This window comes from Anser brachyrhynchus (genome assembly GCF_964034855.1).
Source record: "Anser brachyrhynchus genome assembly, chromosome: 24".
NCBI classification, from domain to species: Eukaryota; Metazoa; Chordata; class Aves; order Anseriformes; family Anatidae; genus Anser; species Anser brachyrhynchus.
Window position 1 is genome coordinate 3677973 of NC_137717.1, and position 23634 is coordinate 3701606.

The 23634-nt window shown below is 41.1% G+C and overlaps 1 protein-coding gene and 1 long non-coding RNA gene across 2 annotated transcripts; one reads left to right on the top strand and one right to left on the bottom strand.

Moving 5' to 3' along the window:
* Window positions 1-10823: 10823 nt before the first annotated feature.
* Window positions 10824-14298, top strand: LOC308182518. Its single transcript, XR_013941850.1, has 2 exons — window positions 10824-11449; window positions 11988-14298. It is a non-coding gene; the product is annotated as an uncharacterized lncRNA (long non-coding RNA).
* On the bottom strand, window positions 12629-23182 carry RRAGC (Ras related GTP binding C). The gene is made up of 7 exons (XM_080567307.1): window positions 22880-23182; window positions 20243-20446; window positions 19360-19559; window positions 18385-18499; window positions 16797-16939; window positions 15764-15912; window positions 12629-14717 (listed from the first exon to the last, which is right to left on the bottom strand). The coding sequence occupies exons 1-7, from the start codon at window positions 23150-23152 to the stop codon at window positions 14566-14568; spliced, it is 1236 nt and encodes a 411-aa protein (XP_080423433.1). The 5' UTR covers window positions 23153-23182; the 3' UTR covers window positions 12629-14565.
* Between the last annotated feature and the right edge of the window lie 452 nt (window positions 23183-23634).

The window sequence follows — 23634 nt, forward strand, 5'->3', positions numbered from 1 at the left end:
GCGTTTTGGTTTTCTACAGGCTCTGGCTTCTCTTTTCTGGAGGCCTCTGCTTACATTTAACCTCAAATTTTGCACTCTTTCTAAACAACTATGCGGCTAAGAACCCACAAGACAGTTAAGAACAAAGAAACTTGAATTCTACTCAATTCAACAGGCTTTTAGATACTCTGCTAAAGAATCTGCAATGTTACGAGGTGACCAAAGAAGAACACCTTTATCATTACAAAAGAGGAGTAATGTGGCAGTTACATTAAGCAAAGATGCTGAACCAATCAGGAATAGAAAATGAGCAAAAGGTACCAAATTTTTAGTAACAGGCTAACATAATAATTCCTGTGCTGTCACTCTAATGATGGAGAGCAGCACTAGAAGAATAGCCTTTCTAGTAATGTCTTTCCTAAGCTAATAGGAAAACATTCTCCTAATGTTGAAAAGGAACATCCTGCCCTGTCCAAATCAGAGAAATATTTTACAAAACAAGATGTCAGAGTCACAGCAGTTCCATAAGGACATTTTCTTATTCCCCTGAGAAATGAGGCTGGTAATAATGATGATAATTTTTATTATCATAACAACAACAACATTTCATACCGAATAAGCTGGAATGTTTTGTGCCCTCACAGAAATGCACCAAACCTGATAGTCTTAATGTTTGACTCTGAATATGTCTGTCATGAAACAAGCGCGAGCCTTCAGCAGCCGTGGCTGCCTGATTAGTCTCACAGTCACTCCAACGAGCTATCAGCTTCTCAGCGTGAAGTTCTACTGCATCACTGCTCCAAGCCTTTAGGCAAAGGATTCTAATAATGAGTCACAGTGCCGTGACTGAGGCCACACTTCTGCTCTGGTGAGCTGCTTGCTGAGAGGGACTGCATGCCCCCTCATTATCATTTTATAGGTTTTTTTCTTTCCCCCCCTTTTTTTTTTGTATGTTCTTTTGTATTCCTTTTCCTTCCTCCAAATGCTTGGTGCGTTTCAGTCAGAGTGCTTAGTGCTGCCACCAGGGCAGAAGCCATATGCTCGCATTTAATAACCTTATGGTATGAGGTAGTCATAAAATTTATGATAAGGCAGAGTATTATGTAGAAGAATCAGATATGGTAAGATACAGTCTTCTATCAAATCCTAATAAAGAGCCATAGTCATCTGCATTCCAACCAACAGAGGTTGCAGGGGAAAATACCTTACACATTTCTTTTTCATTTATGATCCTACACAGAACTAATAAGAAGAAAGAGAAGAACAAAAATGGTGACTCACTTATTAAGTTCCATCCTACCCAGCTAAGATTTTTTTATCCCTTGTATCTATATTCTCATGCACCACTGGGAAGGCCAGTTCTGGGAAGGTGATGAATGTTACTGAAACCAAGAAGCAGTCGCATCAGTTACACCTTAAACATGCACACAGAGCAGTACTAACTTGCCAGCTACTAATCACCCAGCAGCACCCAATTCAACAAACATACTGAACAAACTTGCCGCCAGACTTGCATTTTTTCATGCTGTTATGCCACTCCAATAGAATGCCCCAGTGTCTTGAGACATATGCAGATAACGCAATGTCATGTACGTGTTACTACTATTACTCTTTTTTGTTCATCCTTTGTGTAGCTACAAACCTTTTGCTAGTAAACTTTATTATTATTTTTCTGGAGAAAAAACATGATACATGATAATAAAAACAAAAGATTTAGAATACGCACATACAGTTCTCCTAAGCTGAATCTCCAAAAGATACAGAGAAACACAGAAGTGATTCCTGAGCAGATGGAAGATGGTTAGTGTGATGATGTCAGGATTATGTCAGGAAAAGTTGAAGCTGTTTACAGATTATCCATCTGTATGTGTAAAACTAGACAAACAATCCTCTACAGAGCTAGTTACTTATATATACCTTATTAATACAATAGCAGATACTAAAAAAAAAAACACTCGAGTGTGAGTAAAAGATGGGAAATTTTGTGACAGATTTTGTAAAATGAATTACACACAGCAGGTTCTGTACAGGAATAAACCTGAAACTCAAACTGACTGACTGCGAAGACCCCATAAAGGCACATCTGCTCTGATCCATTACAGAGACGGTTGCATCCTTGCAAAGTATACCTGCCACTAATCTGGAAATAATTAATAAAGCAAGAGAAAGTCTGCAAATTCACCTCCACCTTTAACTTTATAAAAAATGTGAAAGTGAAGTTTGCAGCACTGTACAAGTAGAATATTTATATACAGTATCTTCCTTTGATCATTCTCAAAAAAGTACTTAACTCCCTTACAAGAATGGCAAACGATACAAGTCTTCAGTTCATATTTTCGTTGGCTTGCAGGCTTAGCAGAAAAAAAATAAAGGAGGGCACACATTAGAACTTGCATAGTTTCTTATGCAGACCCTATCAGCACTGCTATTGGAAAGAGTAAGAAATGAGAAAGGAAAGAGTTAAAAATAAAAAAGATGAAGACAGCAATGATCTTAAAAGAGCAGTATTTTTATGTAATCGGAGAAGAACAGCACTACGGAAACACTGAATATGACAGCACAACCTTATATCTACTATAATTTTACATGATTGGAAACCTCAAGTGTTCCAATCATGCCTCTTTCCTTGGGATATAGCTACCTTCAAATCAATCAAGCTTACTTAAGCTGACTTAACTGCCTAGTTCATATGGATCTTAGCATGTTCCGAACACCTGAATATTTTCTCCAGTTCTCTAGCATGTACCACAACTCCATTCTGCTGTCACAATGTCAGCAGCGTCCAAGTGAACTGAAGATTGCTCGGGTGTATTCACATAAACTGCAGTCACACAAGCCATTAAACCGTAGATATACCTGTACCCATGGTACTTCCCTTTTTTCTTCACTTAGATGGCAAACATCATTTCACACTAGCAGCATATGGCAGCAGGCTAAAGGGAGCAAGCTTCACAGACAGAAAATGTAAGAAAACAAAATTAAATGCATGAGGGGAAAAAAAATTGAAACAACAAGGACATTCACGATTTCTGAGGCTGTGGAAAAAGTCAATCAATGCTCACCTGTGTGCCTATCCTAGACTGGTATTAAGAGATTCCTGTTTGCAGTATATCTCACATTATGCACATAGTATTAAAAAGAAGAAATAAAGAAAACACGATTAACTTGATAAGCTTTCCACCCCACATCTGTGAGAGCATGTTGGTCTGCAAGGTCCAAAGCTGGACCATAAAATTCAGAGCTTTATTTGAATTCACCTTGTCTTTATAATATTTTCAATTAAGTCTGAGAAAAGGATATGCTTGTATTTGGCACTGACATTTTCAACAAGTATTATTAAAAAAGACACTATCAGGAAAATAGAATGCAATACAAGAAAAAAAATAATCAGCTTTTGACTGAAGGACTCTAACGCAGACATTCAAGTGAAAATCACCTTTCTGTTGACTTGAAAAAACATCTTCCAAACAAGAAAACTCCCCCCCAACAAATTTTCCATTTGTTTACTTCTGAATAATTTCACAGTAATAAATAAATTACTCCTAAAGTAATCAATACATTCCTCCTCTCTTCAAACATGACCGCTTTCACAGTCACTACTACTGATGATGTATCCTTCTCATACAAAGAAGGACGTTCCATCAATAAACCCTAATCCTTCTCTCATTCCTCAAGTTTTCTGACTTTTTATAACAAACAGTTCAGATGGCCTAGCACCACGCAATTCTGAAAGTCCAAACAACTTCAGGCTTCAAAGCTTTTGAAAAATGTTGCCAAGCCATCTACTTAGCTGGAAATACATAGAATTTTTAAGACTGCCTAATTTAAATAAATGCATATAACGCAATAAAGTGAAATGTAAACTTCTTGTCTACATTCTTAACACCAGAAGGGGGCAGGGGGGTGTTTTTTAGTGTTTTTGTCTGTTTGTTTTTCATTAAGTGAACTGACCATTTATCCTCATCCTACTACTTGAGAAGCTGTGCGGCCTAATTGCACTGGATCACTCTTATATTTAACTTTTTGACCCTAGGAGAGTTCTGCAGCACAATTCTCTGTAAAACTGTAGTTAACTTATTCAATAATAAATTCATGTATTCTTTAAGACTGATGTGCTGTGAGCCATTACAGTCTAAGCTAAGTTGACAGACTCTATTAAAGCGCAGTACTGTCATGGAAATTGTGATCTTAACACAAGTGCATGTGACGGATACCAATTACTTTGCTCTTTTCCATAAAAAGTCTGCATGACATGGGAGTTATTATGAATGACTGATAAGATCACTGAATGCTTTACATCATGATTTTCAAACATGATTCATCCTTAATCATGGAGTAAGCATAACTGCTTATCTATAACATTATGACCTGCTGTAAGCAATAGAAGCAGATTAAGCTAGTCGCCTCCTAACCAAAGTTACTATCCCAATGTGTTAATTATCGTCACTTATGGAAACCAGCACCTTTCTTCATGACAGAAGGATACTTAATAATCTTAACATTTGCCCTTCAGAAGCATCAACTTATTAGACAAGAGATTCTTTTCCAGAAAGCAATTATTTTAATCAATGCTAAATCATATAAGTCATCATCTCTTAACAACTGTCTTTAAAAGCAATTAACTACGCAGTTGTTTCTAAACACCGCAAGATCGGTGCTGCCGTCAAAAGGAGGGCACTGCTTGTTCAGTATGCCACTTAATGAGAAAACACTGGTTTCAGTAATTCAGAAAGGGAAAAAATGATATAATGACTTTTAGAAACAAAGGGAACACTGCAAAAATGAAACTGCTTAATCACAATTCAGAAAACAGTAGAGTAGATCCTTCTACCTCTCTGTACTTAAATAGATCAAATACCAAGGTCATGTTCTATGTGGATTTACTTGTGAATAAAAATAAGTGCCAGCTGATCAACAAACACTTGACTTGCTCTTTCCAGTGCTAAGCAGCTTTATCTCACCATACAAATGAAGTAAACAAAGAAACAAAACTTTTAATTTCCTACGTATAAACTGAAAGCCTCAGAAAGTTTTACTCTACACTGCTGACTGATGATTTCTTAAGATTTGGTTTTCTTAAACAATTATTTAGTATCAACTGTATGAATTACAAGAAGTTATAGTGACAAATCTGGTTAAAAGCCTGACTTGTTAGTAACGATTTGGGTATTCAAAAATGCACTGGAATAAGAATGCACAAGGTCAGCCATTTTACACATCCCACAAAGTTGGATTCAGGGAGTCACTGCTTAGAATCTCAGCCATAAGCATCACGTATAACTGTAAGAGCAATGCTACGCATGCTTCAAAATTCAAATACCAAAAAAAAAAAATCACAATTTTTACCAAATTATATAAAATTAAAGAATTATGTAAAAAATCAGAGCACTAGCTGTGGCATGGCACATAACTACAAATACCGTCCTGCTAAAACAAAGTGTCATGAGCAGTCATTAATATTCAGGAAACTCTTATGTTGTAAAAATTATTAAAATAGCCAAAATGAACATATGATCAGTTTTTTATTGGGGGGGTTATTTTTTTAAACATCAATGCTCATAAAATAAGCAGATTTTTGCATTGTGACTCTCCTTATATAAAGTGTCTGAAAGAGCTATTCATCTTTGTGAATTAATTCACAACAGTCCACTTAAAGATAATCCTCTACACGTTTCCTCTGAAGACTTACTTCATCTAAATAGAAGTTTTCAAGTTGAAGCCAGAAGACTTTTCAAAAGAAAAAAAATAAGAATAAGACAGTTGTGATAAATTACAAATGCTGCAAGAACACTCCCTCAGTATCTTTAGCCCACACCCACTTCTGGCTACAGTCAAAAGGTTTTTCAAGAGGTTTTTAAACTAAGCAAAATTCCTATACAATTAAGTAGAGGGAAAAATACTACTACTGCTGGGGCCACAAGGGAATTTTTCTTCCCACAATAAATTACCAGTTTTTTTGATTTCATGAAAAATGTACTAGGTAATATTTTCAGTGCTTCCCAACAAGTTAGTACTTATTCTCCTCGAGCACAGCAACAGAAGACATCACCTCACAGTTGTTCACAGCAGGTTTTCAGTCATATAGTCCTCCCTACCCGACATTTTTGCTCATAAACACGTTGTGAATATGTAAACATTTAAAAACTGTGACGATTTAAAAACTTTCTCTTACAGCTCTGCTAGACTCTTTGGGTAATGCGTTCCTTCTAAGAGAACAAGACAGCCATCTAGAGGGCAAAAAAGGCAGACCCTTAAATCACAAGGGAACACCGAACAATCAATTCACTGCAAACACCAGGTAGTTCATTTTTACTTGGTATTTCAGCCTGACTTCCAGAATAATCCAGAAACCAAAAAGTGACAATTTTCTCCTCTTAGGATGACAATTTCTACAGAAAGCACGGATTTTTATAAAAGCAGACTGTTTGCTACTATGCAACACACAATTCTAAAAAATCAGTATCACAGATGTGTAATTAGGGACGAAGATGTCACTGCTACCTCGCTCCTTAACTCCATTACGGTATTCAGCATTTCCTCCTTCTTCAGTACGGGCTCTGGCGCAGAGCAGAATGCAACACAAAGCAGCAGCTATACCAGCAGTGAGCTTTCTTGCTCCACAATCATAAAAAAGCATTTATGGCCATAATGCTTTAAGCAGCTCATTACTGATAAATTGTACAAACTATCACAGTGAGTCATAGGAGTGGGGAGTTCCAAGCTGAAGTAGAAGTAGGGTTTTTTCGTCTATTAGAGAAACAGATATATTTGGAGATTACAGTCCCCTGTGAAAGGATTCCGGGTAATTCTTACTGTTTGCTCAGATCAATTCCTGACACTGGTAAAGTTTAATACAGTTCTGTTAGCACAGCTAATTTGGAACAGGTATTACAAATGAAAAAATGCATAGAAAAACAGAATTATTTGAAAAAAAGTAGAGAAAAATCTTTCTAGAGTTTTGATTTGGATCTAGAGATCAGGGCGGAGAAAGGTGTGTGGTGAAATAATCAGCACTGCTCTTGGCTCTCTCCAGACCAGTCCCTCCCTTCCCTTTTTTTTGGTCTCATTTTCTATGCTACCAGAGATCTAATTGTTCAGAACACTGCATGTCCGCTGTGACTACTGCAGGCTGTCTTTTAAGCCTACTGCAGGTACCTGCTGTATTTTTCAGTGCACAGGGACCAATGTATACAAAATTCTCTCACTTCTCTTGCCATTTCCACAATATGGAATAAAGGTACTGAGTTGTCATTTAGGAACTGAGGGCAGAGGGAGAGGTATTAATCATACTGCATACTGATCCTGGAAACATCTGCAGAGGGTTTGTTCTTGCTGAAGTATCTCTTCCCCTACATTTCTGGAGATTACACACCATCCCTTTGTTTCATTTCTGACATGAAATATGGATGGCCTGCTTACTGACACCAGCAAGAAATAATCTTTGAATTAAATCCAAAAGCGCTTTTACAAAATCTTCTTTTCACTTGCCTTCTAATGATGACCTCTTCCCTAATTTTGCGATGGTTTCAACTCGCTTTTCGATCATTGGTATAGCTATAAAAAGCGAAACACCTCCTTCCTAACCCCATTATGATGAAAGCTTTGAATTTTATTATTCATTTTTAATAGGAAGAAGCTAAATTCCCTCAGGAACCATAAAAGTTAGGGGTTTTATCTCTCAGAAAGTGAAAGGTTGCTACAGAGTCATGCCTTCAGCAGATAGTCTGATAAAGGGTATACCTTGTACTTGGGATGACAAGAGAAAGAGAGGTTGCCCATTATTATTTTTAGTTCAGAAAAAAATATATATTTAAAGAGGACTGTTTTAGGTATTCTTTGGGTATTTTTTTTTAAATCTCTTAACAGTCTTTGAACAGTATTTAAAAAAATCGCGTACCATCAATGTAAATTAAAAGCTCAGACCATCACACTCAAGATAATTGTCTAACATTTAGGTAATCCTGCACAAAGGTGACACTTCTGTTCATCGCTCCTTAGTTCAAAGTTGTAACAGAACCCCTACTCTACACAGTGCCATTTTCCATAAGACATTAACATCAATATTTGTACCAAATACCACATAAAAAAAAAAAGAAAGATGGCAACTGCACATCAGATCACTTTCCAGGTCAAAAAATGTCTTGCCTAGCACCTGGCTGATCTTCAAATGGTATTTCAAAACCTGACCAGTGACTGCAGCAGCTCAGAAGATGGCTCTGAACAATGCGTACTATCAGCCTGGGAGCACGTTTTTATCCCAGTGAGTTCCAGTTAACAGGTACGTGACACATAACAAAAGTTAGCCCTGACACACTGCGGATTGGAAGCGTGACACATGGTTTAAGAAGCTCACAGAATTTTTGAAGAGTGAATGTGTCTGTTGAGAAGCAAGACTTTTTTCCTCCTTGCTTTCAATGATAACCAAAATTACCAGTCTCTCAAAAACATGTACAATTATACAGGCTTATTAATGGAGATGTTTCTTCTTTTCTTTCTCCTTATTGATTTCAGATAAAGAATAAGTGGTTAGCAGAATGAAAGACACTGAAAGGAAAAAGAGGGGAACAACAACAACACAAACTCCATCCTGTAAAAAAAAAAAATCAGAAGCAAGATGTGGACAGCCTGGAACAGCTTCTCCTGTCAAGGTAGGAAAGAAAAATATGAAAGAATCAATGGCTACTTACACATATTCCACGTTTTACATGAAGAAGATCCTACCTTTGGATTGCAACATACTTCAGAGGAAGAGGTAACTCATCTCCAGATGATCCCATTATGAAGGCAAAGAGTGGTTAACTGGTTACCTTTAGATATTTGTAGTTGCTAGAAGTAAATATGAAAACTCTATTAGAAAGGCTGCATTAATTCTAGGTCTAGTTTTTTTTTTTAAAAAAAAAGTTTCTGTTTCTCTCCTGAAGCTGAGCTTGTTCCTGCATTTTGGAATACTGTCTATTTTGCCTTGACAAGAAAATCTCCACAAAAGGAACAATTCAGATTCTTTAGTGGGGGCCTTACAAATGCTCTACTCTTCAAATGCCTCAGTTGTAAACTCCAGCATTTTTCTAATCTCCTGCTTAAACACAGGTTGATTTTATTTGGTTCTTTTCCTTCTGAATGGTCCCTGACTGCTTTTCTTCACTTGCCTCACCAGGTGTCTGAAAAGTAAATCAGAATAATTAGTTCTTATTTACCTAGTTGATTGCTGAAAAAAGTGGCATTATCTAAGCTAAGAAAAGCAGGCAGGGAAACTAGAACATTCTAATATAAAACATACATAAAGGACAGAAATGGACAGCCAGAACAATCTTTCATCCTCCATCACATCCATGAGGCTACCAAATATGGTCTTATTCCCTGCTACCAAAGACAAATCAGTAGTTCATAAAAGCTAATTAGGAAGCCTCATTTTTTAATAATTAAATACCCAGTACTACTCACTGACTGCAGCCTCAGTAATCCTGAGGACATGACCCACCATCCTACCTTTGCCATCAGTAAAACTGAGAAAGCAGCAAACCAGTCTTTAGGTAGGCTTCGTGAGTCCTGAACCTGTGTTCTCCGTATCTGGAAAAAATAAAAAATAAACCATTATAGATTGGTTTGGCTTAGCTTGGACTGACTTATTAATACTAGCTGGAATTGTATTTCTATAGACTTCTGTGTTTACGCTGTAAAAAGGTCAGTAATAAAAATGACAACAGAAAAGATATTAAAGAATCTATTTACGTGCGCTAGGTGCTATTACAATCCAAGCAGTAACACTGTTCTGAAGACAGTAATCTCTTAAAAGGGCAAAAGGAAACAAAACCTGCCTAAACTGTGTCAGTAGAAAGACCACAAGCTCACACTGGAAGTTGTACCAAGCATTCCCCTCAAGTGAGAGGCAGGTAACAAGGTACAGGTACGTACACTAGCTGTCGAATTGAAGCCTACATCAGTGGACAAGGATGTAACAACTGGCTGCTTGGCATGATTTGTACCTGTGATGTGCAGTGTTTTCACCTACAAGACAGAACTAGGATGTTAGGGGGGGTTAATTTTTTTTTATTATTATTATTTATTTTTTAAAGAGTCTACTTTTACTCAAACCAAATTTGTCATCCCAGCCCCCACATGAACATGTTTTTGGGATTCCCCCTAGACTCAATGGAGAAATAATACACAATTAGTACTTGCCTGACTAAAATTGTTAAGAACCAATGAATAAAATCATGCCAAGACTCTTCTGTGATACAGCTCTCCCTTCTATTTTTACAAGATCCACTATTTTAACATGTGCCCTTAATGAAGTTGTGCACCTGCAGACAACAGATGCCCACTAGCACCACCTTTACATGTCTTCCAAAGCATACCCAGAAAACAAGCTAGGGTTAATTTACTGTTAATGAAAAATGAGAAAAACAGTAGTTCATTCCTGTTCGTGCTTAGGGGATAGCTGTTCAGAAATTAAGACCAGAAAAATGAGGTGAAAAGACATGCTGAAAATAAGGAAACATGATAATAGTTCTAAAGCATGGAAAATACATTTTGTGTTTATAACACAAAGGAAAATATCCTAACGTGATTGTTTTGGGGCAAAAAAAACATTTACTCTGTCCTTAAATTAACTGACAGAAGGACAGAAGCCAAACAAAACATGTATCCAAACAATAAAAGATTTTCCACCAAATATTGAGCCAAAAAAACACTCCAGCATTGAAAAAACCGACTATCAAAACCACTTCCTACAGAACACTTTTATCAGTTTTGAGGAAAACCCAGTTTTCCTCAGCTGCTCTTATTTAAAAGGTTAACTTAGTCTTCAAGGAAACCTCTAAATACCTCAGAACGTGTCTTACCGTGCAGCGGTGACTGGACATCTGCTCGTCCCTTGAAGGCGTGCTTCAGACAGCAAGTGAAGATGGCTTTGAGAAACATTTCTGAAAAACTTCTTGTAGACACGTTACAAGGGTGCCATCTACTGCGAGGAGATACTCAAAGCTAAACAGAGCTGTTCAGCACTAAAGGGAACTCAAAGTCTTCTATAAACGAGAAAAGCCCGTAGACACACAGGTGCCAGGCAGTACGTACTCAGACTGAGGAACAGCTCCCAAAGCCCATCACGTCCCCCACAGCGAGGCCCAGACGAGAGGTTCTGAGTCCTCAGCAGGTCGGTGCACATCCACCAGGCGTCGACACACAGCGGCTGAGGGCGGCCAGGCACAACTTCTCCTCAGGCGAGGGGCGCCACAAGTTCCCCGCCCCACCCGCCGCGGGCGATGAGGGGAGCGAGCGACAAAATGGCCGCTCCCGCCGCCCCCCTGCGCCAGGGGCTTTCGCACCACTTAGCCCCCGCTGACTGGGGCGGTCACCGCAGGAGAAGGCCGGGCCCATGGCTGCTCAGCAACTCGGGTCCCAGCTGGTGGGGAAGCCACGAGCGAGGACACCAGCACCGGAGCCCCCGGGCACCTTCTCGCCTCAGCGCGGGGTGAGGCGGCGGCCAGTCCCGGCCGCACCTCAGTCGGGGGGGCGGGCGGGAAGGGCTGAGGGAAAGGGCACTCGTTCCTCCAGCCGAGTGACGGGAGGACTTGGGTCTTAAAGACAGCAGCTAGAGACTAGCTTGAAGTTCGGAACCTCTGCCCGGGGTTGGCCTTGCCCTCCATCCCTTTCCTGTGCTACAGTTACTGTGATTGTCGAGTGGAAATCCAGCCTGTGATGAGCACCTGGCCAGCACCAGCTTCCTCAGAATTTTGAGGGCAGCTCACAGAGACTGCCCTACTCTTCAAAAGCAAGCGTATTTTATTCCTTCATGCAGGCTAGTCCCCTTCTACCCCCTTTTTTTTTTTCCTCCTTAGAAGTACACATCCTCAGGTCTTTGTAAAAAAAGACTGTAGATTCAGATATTTATTTTTTTTTTTAAAGTGAAGCACTACTCAATGACTTCCTTTACAATCTCAGACCTCCACTATTGGACAGACTGTCATATTACCTTCTCTTTTCTCTAATAGTATCTCTGCCTACAGCAGGTCAGCAAAGGAAGTGGACGCAGGTCTCTGCAGAAGGAAGAGAAGACAAAACTCCTGTCCTTCCCCTCTGTGACCACAAAGATCTCAGCAAAATCTGAGAACCACCTTGCTAGAGCAGCAACAGGGTAAGGTACACTCTATTTGCATAGCAGCATTTGACTTAAATTGATTAATGTGTTAGAAAGAAAACTAAGACTAGTTTCAGTAATTTAAAGATCTTGCTCCTTAACGGAGATAAATTTAACTTCTAAAGCTAATAATGTTCAGTAATCATGCAAGTATATTGATGTTCTGAGAAGCTACCATTAATTTTTAGTAAATGCAATCATTCAAGAATAAGATAATTAAGGCCAAAAATAGTCACACACAAAAGCAAAAGAAAACCGAAAAACAACAAAAAAGGCACACTAGAAAGCAGAACTTCATAATGCAGCCTAAGGCTCATCATTGATCAAAATAAGAGAACAAGTCTCTTTATCACTTACATGCCTTTAAAGTCTAGAGTTATCTTCCAAATATTGAGTATTCAATAAAGAGTCAGCTTTAAACTGAGAGGAAAGCCAAGGCTGACTAGAATTTTTCAAGTCTCACATGGGAAGATAATATTCAAAAAAAATAATAATGAAGATAACATGGCATTATTTGCTTAATCATATAGGCCCATTTTATTAGACTTTTGTTGAAGTGTCTCACCCTCCAACAGAAACAATAGTGCCATGGTTTGATCTTTTTTCATTTTATTAGCACAGAATCATGTAGAATGAAGACAGAGAGGAACACATACTCTGAACATGGAAAACTCACTACAAAAATGGGAATGACTTGTTACTTCCTGTGATATTGCCTATTCTCCTCTCACCTTGAGTACCTGAACACTGTCATAGAGCTTGCAAGCCACAAAAACCCAATCTTACAAGCCCACAGCACATCCTTAAAAAACCAACCCTGCAGTTCCATTACCAGAAAGGGGCTAAGCCTAGGTTCAGAATGACAACTGCCAACAGAGACCGGAACTAAAGCATTTGAATTCCCAAGTCTCCTACTGACTTGAGTAACTTTTGGAGCAGATCCTTTATGTATAGAGTATCATAAAACAGCTTTAAATCAAAGGAAAAACATTTACATAGTATGTGCATACACCCTAATGTAAATGCATGAATGTTAATTTTTACATAGTTCAATAAAAATCAATTCTATAAGCACATAAGCAATCTTGTGGTTATGTCTGACCACATAAATACATCAGTCACAGAGATCGTTTACAGTTACAGACCTTCTTGTAGAAACCTCTATAGTGGCACTTGTATAGTCAATTGGTCCAGTGGCTTCGGAACACCTATACACACATAGGGATAGGCAAAGAGTGGCAAGATCTTTATGGGCCAATAGCTGAGCTTACCGCATAACAAGGCTGATGTACAATATGACATCTGCAGCAATATTACCAATAAATTAGATGAAAACTATTCAGATACACTTCCCATAATATGACGGCCAGCATTCACAAAATCAGAATACACGCAATTCTATTCAGATTGCATGGCAACAAACAAGAAGCTGTTTGCCACAATACAGAATCAACACACTTCAAATGTCCAATATTATTATTAGGTTGTGGCACTCCAATATTTAATTACTATTCAAGGATAACACCTTCAGGTAGTTTCCTAAAATTGTCTTGATTATCAGTCAGAGGGTAAGGAGAGATCTACCATCACAAGCCAGTAATATGATCGTTTCTTCATTTGGAAATGGCTGAAACTGGTTGCTATATTCCAACAGATGGCAGACATTTCAGTTTAGTTAGCCATGCAATTGTTTTGTGAATAGGATTAATCACATAGATTTATGACATCCATGTTTTAGCAAAAAAGAGCAGGTAGTTTATTCCTGGTTTTTAACACTTCCCTTCCATCAAAGCGGGCATAACAAGAAGTGTTGTCTGAAAGCAAAGTATCGTGATCTCTCAAAACAAAACTCCAGCTCAGTTCTCCAAGCAAACATCGAGTCACTAGAACAGAGCTCTACCTTGTGTCCACTTAACAAGTACAGAATTCACAAGGATACTCTGAGCAAACTGGGGAAAGCAAGAACTTCATGGAATGATTTGTGAGACCAGCCTCACAAAACAGAAAGCGTGACTTTCACAAGCTTAAGTATTAACACCACCAACGTTTTGCGTGATAAGAGGTTAAACTTAAGCAAAACTGGACATTCTACAGAATAATTTAAAAAAACGTTGAGCAAGTGACTATTCGGTGTTTCACATTAAACTCAACTCTCTCATTTTTAAGTTTTGACCGGGCAATCAGTCATAGACTGTTAAAACAGGACTCCAAACTGAAATACCACTGCACTTGCAATAAAGGTGGTTTCAAACTGACATTTCTAACTCCACTGGCCTCAAAGTATTTTTACAGTAGTTTCAGTTGTCGGACATGAGTTACAAGCTGCTGTGCCACAGTTAGCGCCGCTCTTCTCCTGTGAAACATACTTCAGGCTTTCAGACTACTCTTCTCTTGTTCCACAAATCTTTGGACTGAAGAGCTGACAAGTCTATCCAATGTCTAGTTTCCCTCTAGACTGCATTCCTAGGTGTGCCATTGTGAGTCACTGCTTTCATATTCGAGGTGCTTGCTTGATGGTTGCAGATTCTGTGGGAGGCAACACCTACTTCAAAGACCTCATGAATGGCTTTGCGGAAGCAATGGAAATTGTAGTCTATCAGACCTGTCAAGGAGAGGCAGGGGAGAGGAAAAACTGTGCTCAGCTTGCCACGTGTATGTAGTCAGACCTTCAAAATCAGTATGTTTCATTTAATACACAGCTATTTTGTTACTTGATTCAGTATGAATATGGGTTCAGAAGATTTAACAGCTAAGTTTTTACTCTAGTGCCAGTATTTGTTTAGACTGTCTCTTTTTAGAAACAAGGTACTTATTTGGAACACAAGGTGTATAATTCATAATTAAAGAGCAGATAACATTCAACATTATCTTGCACTTTGATGGTGTCATCGATGCATATCCTAACTGTTGTAAAACTTTTGAGATCAAGGAAAACTTGAGTCAGTACTAGGTTAAAAGTTAAAGGTTGCACTAGAGGATCTTAGAGGTCTTTTCCAACCTGAAAGATTCTAAATACAATACAGTTATTAAAACATATCTGCTTTTCTTCTTTTGAACTGTCTGTAAATGCTAAAGTAAACGCCATCACTAGTTAAGCCAAGTACTTTGAAATTTGGGTTTTATGCTTTCATTTCTACCCCATAATATATGCAAGACCACTCGTACCAATTGTCTGCTACAGGTCCAAGCAACTGTATAGTTGGTTAAACTCGCAACACGTTAAACCCTTTGCTTTAAGTTCTTACCACGTACTGTACTAGCCTACCACTGCTAATTTCTTCAGTCCTACGTTAAAAAGGTTGCAGTAGCACAACACAAGAAATAGAGAATAGGGCTATCACAACACAGCAGCCTATCAAGCAGAACAAATAAGTATTACTCCATTCAAATGACTGCACTATAGCAGATGGTAATGACACAGGCCCCATTAGCTACACAAGTCATTCCAACAGGAGGACAGCATTAAAGCAATGATTCACAAGAATAAAAATAAGACCATTTTAGCTCTATGAAGGGAGAAAATTACCCCCAGAAGAAATTAAATAAATTTAATTTTACAAAATTAAGGTGACTTGTAAGGCCATACTAATATTTTATAGTTGATAAAAATCATTTTACAAAAGCCATTCAAACAGGGAAGGCTCTTACCTTTGCGCTCAAAACTTTCTTCTCTAAGAATGCAAACTAATGCCAAAAACTTTGTTACTTCCTTTAAGTACAAGACCGTTGTGTTATTGAGCTTGATAATTGCCATTGACTCCTTATCATAAGCACTTCCAGTACCATCTTCTTTTAACCTAAGAAAGAATGAGTTAACCCAAGACATAATTTAGTAAGGCATGCATAAAGTAACTTCATGACAAATGCTTAATACCTGTGACACGGGGGACACACTTTGGTGTTAAGCTAAAACCGCATGGGTTTTTAAGAAAAGACTAGGACAAACTATTAGTGTTACTTAGGTTACTGTAGAAGCAATAGCAGCATTGTAGAGCTACTTCTGCAAAAAGACAAAAAGTTATGCAGCCCTGGGGCTGACCCATCAGGAGACAGACCATTAAACACTGCAGTATTTGTTGGCCGCACTGTATTTTTCAGGTTACAACCACACCTCTAAAATAAATTACCACATCTCTAGAGCCACTTCAAAAAAAGGTGTTTTGAACTATAATTCTGCCACAAACCAGGAGAAATAAGTGCTACATGCATCCCTCAAAGAGAGTTAGCAAAAGCCACGTTGAGGAACTGGAGCCAAATTGAAAGTTGGCAAAAGCTACTCCGCTGAGATAGCAAGAAGGCTGATAGCAACATGACTTGCAAGTTACACTTCGGAGCTATGGTATGCTATCGACCCCAGTTGTTGCAGGTACTAACATATCTGCATACTAACATACCACGCCAAACAATACAGCAGTATTCATATTTTATATTGAACCCTTGCCTTTTCAAAATGTCAAATGGCTTTCTACAGACACAAGTGGAGGGACAAAAAGCGATTACAAATACTTGATCCAGCTGCCAAATCATCTGTTATATTATTCTAGTTACTTACAGAACCAATATGCTCTATAGAACAACTAATAGCATCTTGCAGGACGATGAAGCCAACACCATTTGCATAAGTTTGCAACCTATTCTACAACTTTTAAGGATTTTTCTCCTAAGAGTATTCATCACTTACCCATATATACAGGAAACATCTATCACTACATCAATCATGTCACAGCACAACTCATACGACTGCATGTCCACAGGGGAACTGTCTGTTGCGATGTAGATTTTGCTGACTACATCGAAGAGAAAAGCTTTTTCAATGCCTGAATTCTTCAGAAAGAGAAAGAATTTGGATGAGTTTTTAAAATAACTGCGTTTTTAAAATCTCAAGTAGAATTCATGCACTTTCACATTCTTAATAGCAGGAAATGTTTTATAAATACAATACCCTTGTAGCTGTAGTAGATATCAATATCATCTTCTAGTTGACAAAATGTAAAGCTTGGCACTTGGATAGAATTCTTTTTAGTTTATTATTTACCAGATTGTAATTAAAGCTATATTTTACAATGCTACCAGAATCCAAATTCAGCATTTTTCACCTTCTGTGGTTCTACGAACACCAGAAGAGCTGCATATTCACCTGATAAACCAGGTTCAGAGATGAGTTACTTCATAGCAGCAAAGTGTGTCAGCGCATACTTGTAGTATCTTGGCAGTTCAGTGACTGTGTGATGTAGTTGCCATGTAGACTGACACGCAGAGCCAATAAAGTCAGCTTCTAATCTTTTGACTCCATGAAGAATATCATATTATGGCAGTTATGATGAAGGAAGAGCACCCAGCCAATTGTACCATCCCATATGTAACTTTGAGCACTTCAGCAAAGTTCACATGCTCCTAAGTTCAGGAGCCTTCTGCTGTTCAGCGAGTTAACCACATACACACCATGGATTTCTGGCAAAGCTTAAGTTCTATTTACACACCAGGAACACTCATTATTGCTTTCTCCTAGCCTGTGTGAGTACCCAAGGCAGCACGCTGAAAAGATCTAACCTATCCTTTTAGCATCAGGGCCACACTGTACTCTCATGGCACTGAGCAGCATGAGCATGAACATGCCCATTATCCACTGGGCCAGGTTATTACAGTCCTCTGCCAACAGAAGCAAGCATCAAACAGTTTATGGGGTGATGCATCTGACCCACACAGCTCCTCTCAATCACAACTGTAATTTTCCATGTTGTCCACATGCCTACAACAGTCTCAGACATAACTTAGATGAAAGACAGGCTACTTCAGCCTCGTTCCTATGTTGGTATCTCAGTTGATTTAAAGTATACAGCACAAAATTCTACGTCACAAACTCTGTAAAAAACACAAACACTAAAATAAGGACAAAGGTCTTGCAGGCCACATGAAATTGACAGTTTGGTTTAAGGCGAAGTTCATGTGAAAAAAAGCATCTTTCCAGCAGAGCTACATTACACTACTAAGCGCCTTGACAGACTAATTAGTATATCATGCTGGCAGAAACCTTCCTTATCAACAGTTACAACAAGCCAAACTACGCTTTGCCAGTATTTTGAGAAACCTGCATGAAGTACAGACCAGTACAGTTTAGCTCTGGTACAGATCTTCTAATGCAGACAATTAGGATGAGTACAACGATGCTGAGAGCCACCCAAATCTCCCAAGGCCAGCGTCCCTTAGCAGAAGGACTTGCTTTATTGTTCCACATATTTCACTTACAATTCTGTTTGATTAACACTTACTGATATAAAGATATTTAGTAGATTTTCCAGTGTTGGCAGTTGCGGAATGAGCTTCTGAACCACTTTACTGAAGGCTTCAAATATTGAATGGTCATAGATACTCGTCAAATAAAAGCTGAGATGAGGAGGGAAGAGAAAAGGAAAAAAGAACAGATTCATGAGTCTGTTAGAATCACAGTACAAATAGTACAAATGTTATATCTCTATTTTCTAACATTCAAGGCTGGTAATTAAACTGGGATGCTTTATCACAGATATCTTTGGCTGCTCCATCAAGAACATCATTTCTGAGACTAGAGTAAACATGATGCAGGCTTCCACAGGAGATGGGAGCACAGAGAAAAAAAAATCAATTTGCTTTCACAACACGCTGAGCCTACGCAAAGGAGTTAAATGTCTAACCAGGTTTCATCAAGTCCTGTTCTTGACCTTCCACTTTGTCACACTAACACTGAGAGACTGGCCGTAATTAAAGGCTCCATGAGAATTAAAATAGTAAAAAATTAAAATAGCAAAAACAGAAAAAAAAGATATCTTGTTTTAAAGGTGTCAGTAAAAGATTCCTTAAAAAGCAGGCCAAATATCAAGAAAGAGACCAAGCTTGTAAACCAGTCATACTGAAAAGCCAGTGCTAGACAGTATTAGAACACAGCTTCTTCTGTCCTCCCTCCCCTGCCTCTCTCCAGGCCACTTGTACAAATTTGGCCTGTTACACTGAATGAAAGCTATGCAAGAGGATCTTGAATTATCAGCAAGCTTATTTGTAAGCCTGTTGATTGGAAACCGATACGCTAGCCTGCTTTATTTTAGTAAGGTAGCTAGCTGAGACTTGGCCAAAAATTCAGCAGTGTATTTTTTTTTAACTTTAAGAAACTAACAAGACGTTGCTCCAATCCACTATTACATCTAAAACCCCGTAGTCTGTAGGCATATCAGCAACAGCAGAATCACATATGCCAGTATTTTGTAACTCACCTAAGGTGAAGTTTTTCAAGCCCAGCATCTGTAAGGTCATCGTTAGCCCTCTGATGAATATCCCGCTGAGTTTCTATTTTATGGTCATCCGATAAACCATCAACTTTATGAATAAAAACTTCAAAGTTCATTTCTGGGTTGACCTTGTAGGCTTTTGAAACTGTGATGTGGAGTCTTGTTAAAGCTTCCATATAGTCATCCTGTAAATAAGTTTTGGCAGGAATGAATGAAAAGCCTTTATCTTCAATAACTCCTTTCAGTACAAGAACTTCATTTCACTTCTGTGATGAAACAGAAGTTTGGGAGAAGAGAATACCTTGGAGATTCAGGAATCCAAGTGGCTTAGACTCTGTTTCATTAGCTATGCAAGGCGCAATTATACAAAACCAGGTTTCATAGCAAAAGGCAGGTTACACTTCAACTCCAGCAAAATGCAGCAGTAATCTCCGAGACAGTCCCAATAACCAGGTACTCTCCAATGGCGCGATTCTTAAGTCCATTAGAAGCTAACAGATACCTAACAGTACCAGTACCGTGACATTGAGGTCAGAAGCATGCTGTTATTAAATGAACTCCACAGCATTCAACGGCAGAGGAAGGGGATAATTGGATCATTCAGACCATTTAGCACATCAGATTCCCACAAGTGCAGAAAAGTACTTCAGAGTACTTGCCCCTTCCACCGTCTCTGCTGGGGCTGTATGTTCCACATAATCAATTCACAAAACTAAAAGTTACACACCAGAAAGTGAGATTGCCAACACAGCCTTTCATACGTAAGAAATGTTTCACAAAACCTTATTTAAAAATACAAATTATTAGATTCCCAATGGTTCCTCTCACAAAGAAAAATACAAATCACTAAGAATTGTTAAGAAGTTACCTGAGCATCAATAACATATATTAGAGCACCTGTTCCTCTGAAGATCATCTCATAATCAAACGTTGGATCAAAAAAGTCCATCTGTCCAGGAAAATCCCAGATTTGGAAATTCACAAACGAGCTGTTGGAAATATCATCCTTATAGATCTTGTTGGTGCTTTCCAAGAACAGGGTCTCGTTGGGAGACATTTTGTGAAACACCACCTGTTAAAAGAACACAAATAACAGCCTTGACTTGGCCTCAGTAGAAGAGGTTGTTAAAAGTTCTGTGACTTGAATCTTACAAATAGGTTCATCCGCTCTAAAGTGTATGGCTTTTCCTACAGGGACTTGAGTTTTCCCTTTCGGTGAACAGACAGCTTGGTTCATCAGCTAAGCAAATAACCTGGTGTTAGACAGAGCCAAGCAACTCAATTCAGTTAAATATTTTTACAAGCCTAAATAATGATACTGCCTAAAGACGCGGACATCCCAGTTACTCTTTCTTCCTTGCAAGTCAAACAGAGTATCTTGAAATGTTCCTGTATTAGCTACATTGCATCAGGTGGAAAGCCACCATGTTAATTAAGCAACTGCAAGCTTTTAAGAACTGTTCTTTTTCAGTCTGAGAATTTCCTCTACAAAACGCTCAACACCAGACTAAAAGCAGTTATAGTGCAACAGAATCAGACTGCTCCTACGCTACAACGTACGGAAATACATCTGTTTTAGAGGCCTGAACTGCTAGGTAGTTCACCTTCTGTTAGCAGCTGATTTATCTTTGCTGACCCTCTCCCTTCAAGTACCCTAAAAGGAGTGCTGAAAACTATTATGCTAGTTGGTAAACAGTTTAGCTGCAGCGATGAAAGACACAGTTATTGCTAGTACTCAAAAAGCTCCCCTGGGATTTTAGCCCTTTCCTGAACAAACAGAAACATGTAAGCCCACAGCAAAGCGGTCTGTAACAAAAGCAGTCAGCTTCAACAGCAAATGTTGTGCTAAAGCAACTGGACTGCCTGTCACAAAAGTTACTACAAACGGTAAGGTGGTTGAAGGCTAGGACTGCAAAATGAAATGTTTCAATTTTCTTCTAAATGTTTCACACCGTTATAAAAGTCAACCCTTAAAAAGAGCGAATGCAACAATCTCTGTCAAACTGCAAGACAAACAGCTCCACACCCAGCACAGCCAATGGCTGCATAGTGAGGTTCAAGGTAGTACGTCAGATTTTTAAAAATAAGGGGAAAGAAATTCACTTCCTCAAAGCAAACGTATGAAGAAGTCAGGGTCTGTATGAGGTTTTATACAGCACGACACTGGTATGGAGAAGTGAGAGCAGTTCTAGATAGGTAGCGGCCTTACTGCAAGGACTAGACGTTCCTCAGGGTCTGAAGAACAGTTTTAAAGCATCCTTGAAATCAACACTCCTTTGGAACCGAGCATCTCTCACACGGAGCAAAACAGAACTAATGAATTAAGTTTAAAGCAGGTGAGTCTCTAAGAAGCGATGTCACCATCCCCTTTTCCCAAAGCAGCGTGTAGCTGATGCTCCCAGCTTTGCTTAGAAGAAAAAGAAAGGCTGCATCTAAGAAGTGACTTGCAAAGTCTTCAAATGTAGCCACAATTTGGGGTTACTGGTTCCCTCTAGCTTTCAGGTTTCACAATTTCCAGCTGTAGATAACACTAAGATCTCCAATAAGAGCCTGTGAGGGCTGCCATCCCCGTGCCCAGAGACTCAGAAAAAAACTTTCAGTGCAATCACAACATCTGAACGTATGTGGGGGGCAACAGGCCTAGGTACTGGCAGGTGAGTGGAGAGCCTGAAAGGCAGCGACAGCCCCATCTACCGCTGCATTTCAGGGCACAAAGTAAATGTTTTCTAACTGCTCCAGTACGATTTGTAAACCCTGCCTAAGGAAAGGAACAAGTCTCCAGTGAAGACAGGAGTCCCAGGCTGCAGTTCAGGACCCAGTGGCGCAGCACAGCCTGGGGATTACCACGCAGCCTGCACAGCACAGCTACAAGCAGCAGATTCCTTCCTCCTAGAGTGCAACATGCAAAAAAGGCTTCTCTGCGTAGTTTTACAGAAAGCCCCGAAGGGTTCCACGTTTGCATTACAGGGAAACCGGAGACCCCCACGCTCTGGGTTGACAACCCCTGTGCTTCACCCACAGCCCCTTCCCAGAACAGCACGCAGAAGAACCTCATCGCAGTGACCGCAAAGAAGACCCTCGAGCTGCGGAACACGGACCAGCCGCCCCACTTCTCCTCTGCCACCCGACACGCTCAGGTTCGCGTTATTTTACTACCAACCACCGGCGGCTCCCTGCGGCGCCCAGCACCACTTCCTCCTCGCCCAGCACCTCGCCGCGGCCTGCAGCCGGGGGGGGAGTGGAGCCTCTGCCCCTGCGGGAACCGGCGGCGGGGCCGGGGCTGCCCCCGCTGCGCAGCGGCAGCGCCTCAGGAAGGCGGCGGACCCGGGGCCGGCTGCCCTGCGGGGGCGACCACCGGGGGAACCAGCTCGCCCGGGGGGCAGCTCGCCAGGGCGGCCTCTCCTCGCCCGGGGCGGCCTCCCCCGGGGCTCCGCAGCTTACCGGGGCTCCGCAGCCCGCCCTCACCGGAGCCGGGCCGACGAGAGCGGCGGGGCGCGGCGCTCACCTTCTGGATGGAGGACTTGCCGCTGCGCCGCAGCCCCATCAGCAGGATCCGCGGCTTGGAGTCCGCCCCGCCCGCCCCGCCGCCGGGCCCGCCCGCTCCGCCGCCGCCGCCAGGGCCTCCGGAGCCCGGGCCGCCGTCCAGCTCCGCCTCCTCCTCCTCCTCCCCGTAGCCGAAGTCCTTGGGGAACGCGTCCGCCGCCCCGAAGCTGCCCCCGACCAGCGCCGGCTCCTCCGCCGCGCCCGCCGCGCCCGCGCCGCCGAACTGCAGCGCCATGGCCGCCCCCGCCCTGCGCCCCGCCGGGCCTCCGCCTGCCGCGCCAACCCAACGCCGCCCGGCCCCGCGCCCATTGGCTGCGCGGCGAGCTCCGCGCCGCCCATTGGCTGACGGCGGCAGCAAGGTAGGGTGGCTCCGGGCACAAGACCCGAGTCACCTGACGGCGCGGCTGCACGTGAGCGGGAGGGGCGGGGCGAGGGGAGGGGGCGAGCGGCGGGAGGCGTGCCGAGGGGCTGCGGGGGCGGGGCGAGTGCCCGGAGGGGCGTGGCTATGGTCGGGGCGCCGTGAATGGGGTGGGCGTGGCCATGGGTCCGGGTAGTGAATGGGGTGGGCGTGGCCATGTGTTGGGGGCGTGGCCAGGGGGCGGCTTCGCGCTGCAGGCCCCAGCCCCGATCGTGCTCCGCAGCACCCGGCCCCAGCGGCCCCCCGGGAGCGGGGCTCGCCCTGCCCGGTCCTTTTCTTGCCCTGCTCGTTAACCCCTC

Coding starts and splice junctions, on each gene's coding strand:
- RRAGC (XM_080567307.1), bottom strand. CDS start 23,152: ATGGCGCTGCAGTTCGGCGGCGCGGGCGCGGCGGGCGCGGCGGAGGAG. Junction 20,447..22,879: donor GCAAGTCCTCCATCCAGAAG/GTGAGCGCCGCG, acceptor TTCTTTTAACAG/GTGGTGTTTCACAAAATGTC. Junction 14,718..15,763: donor AGAAAGTTTTGAGCGCAAAG/GTAAGAGCCTTC, acceptor TCTCCTTGACAG/GTCTGATAGACTACAATTTC.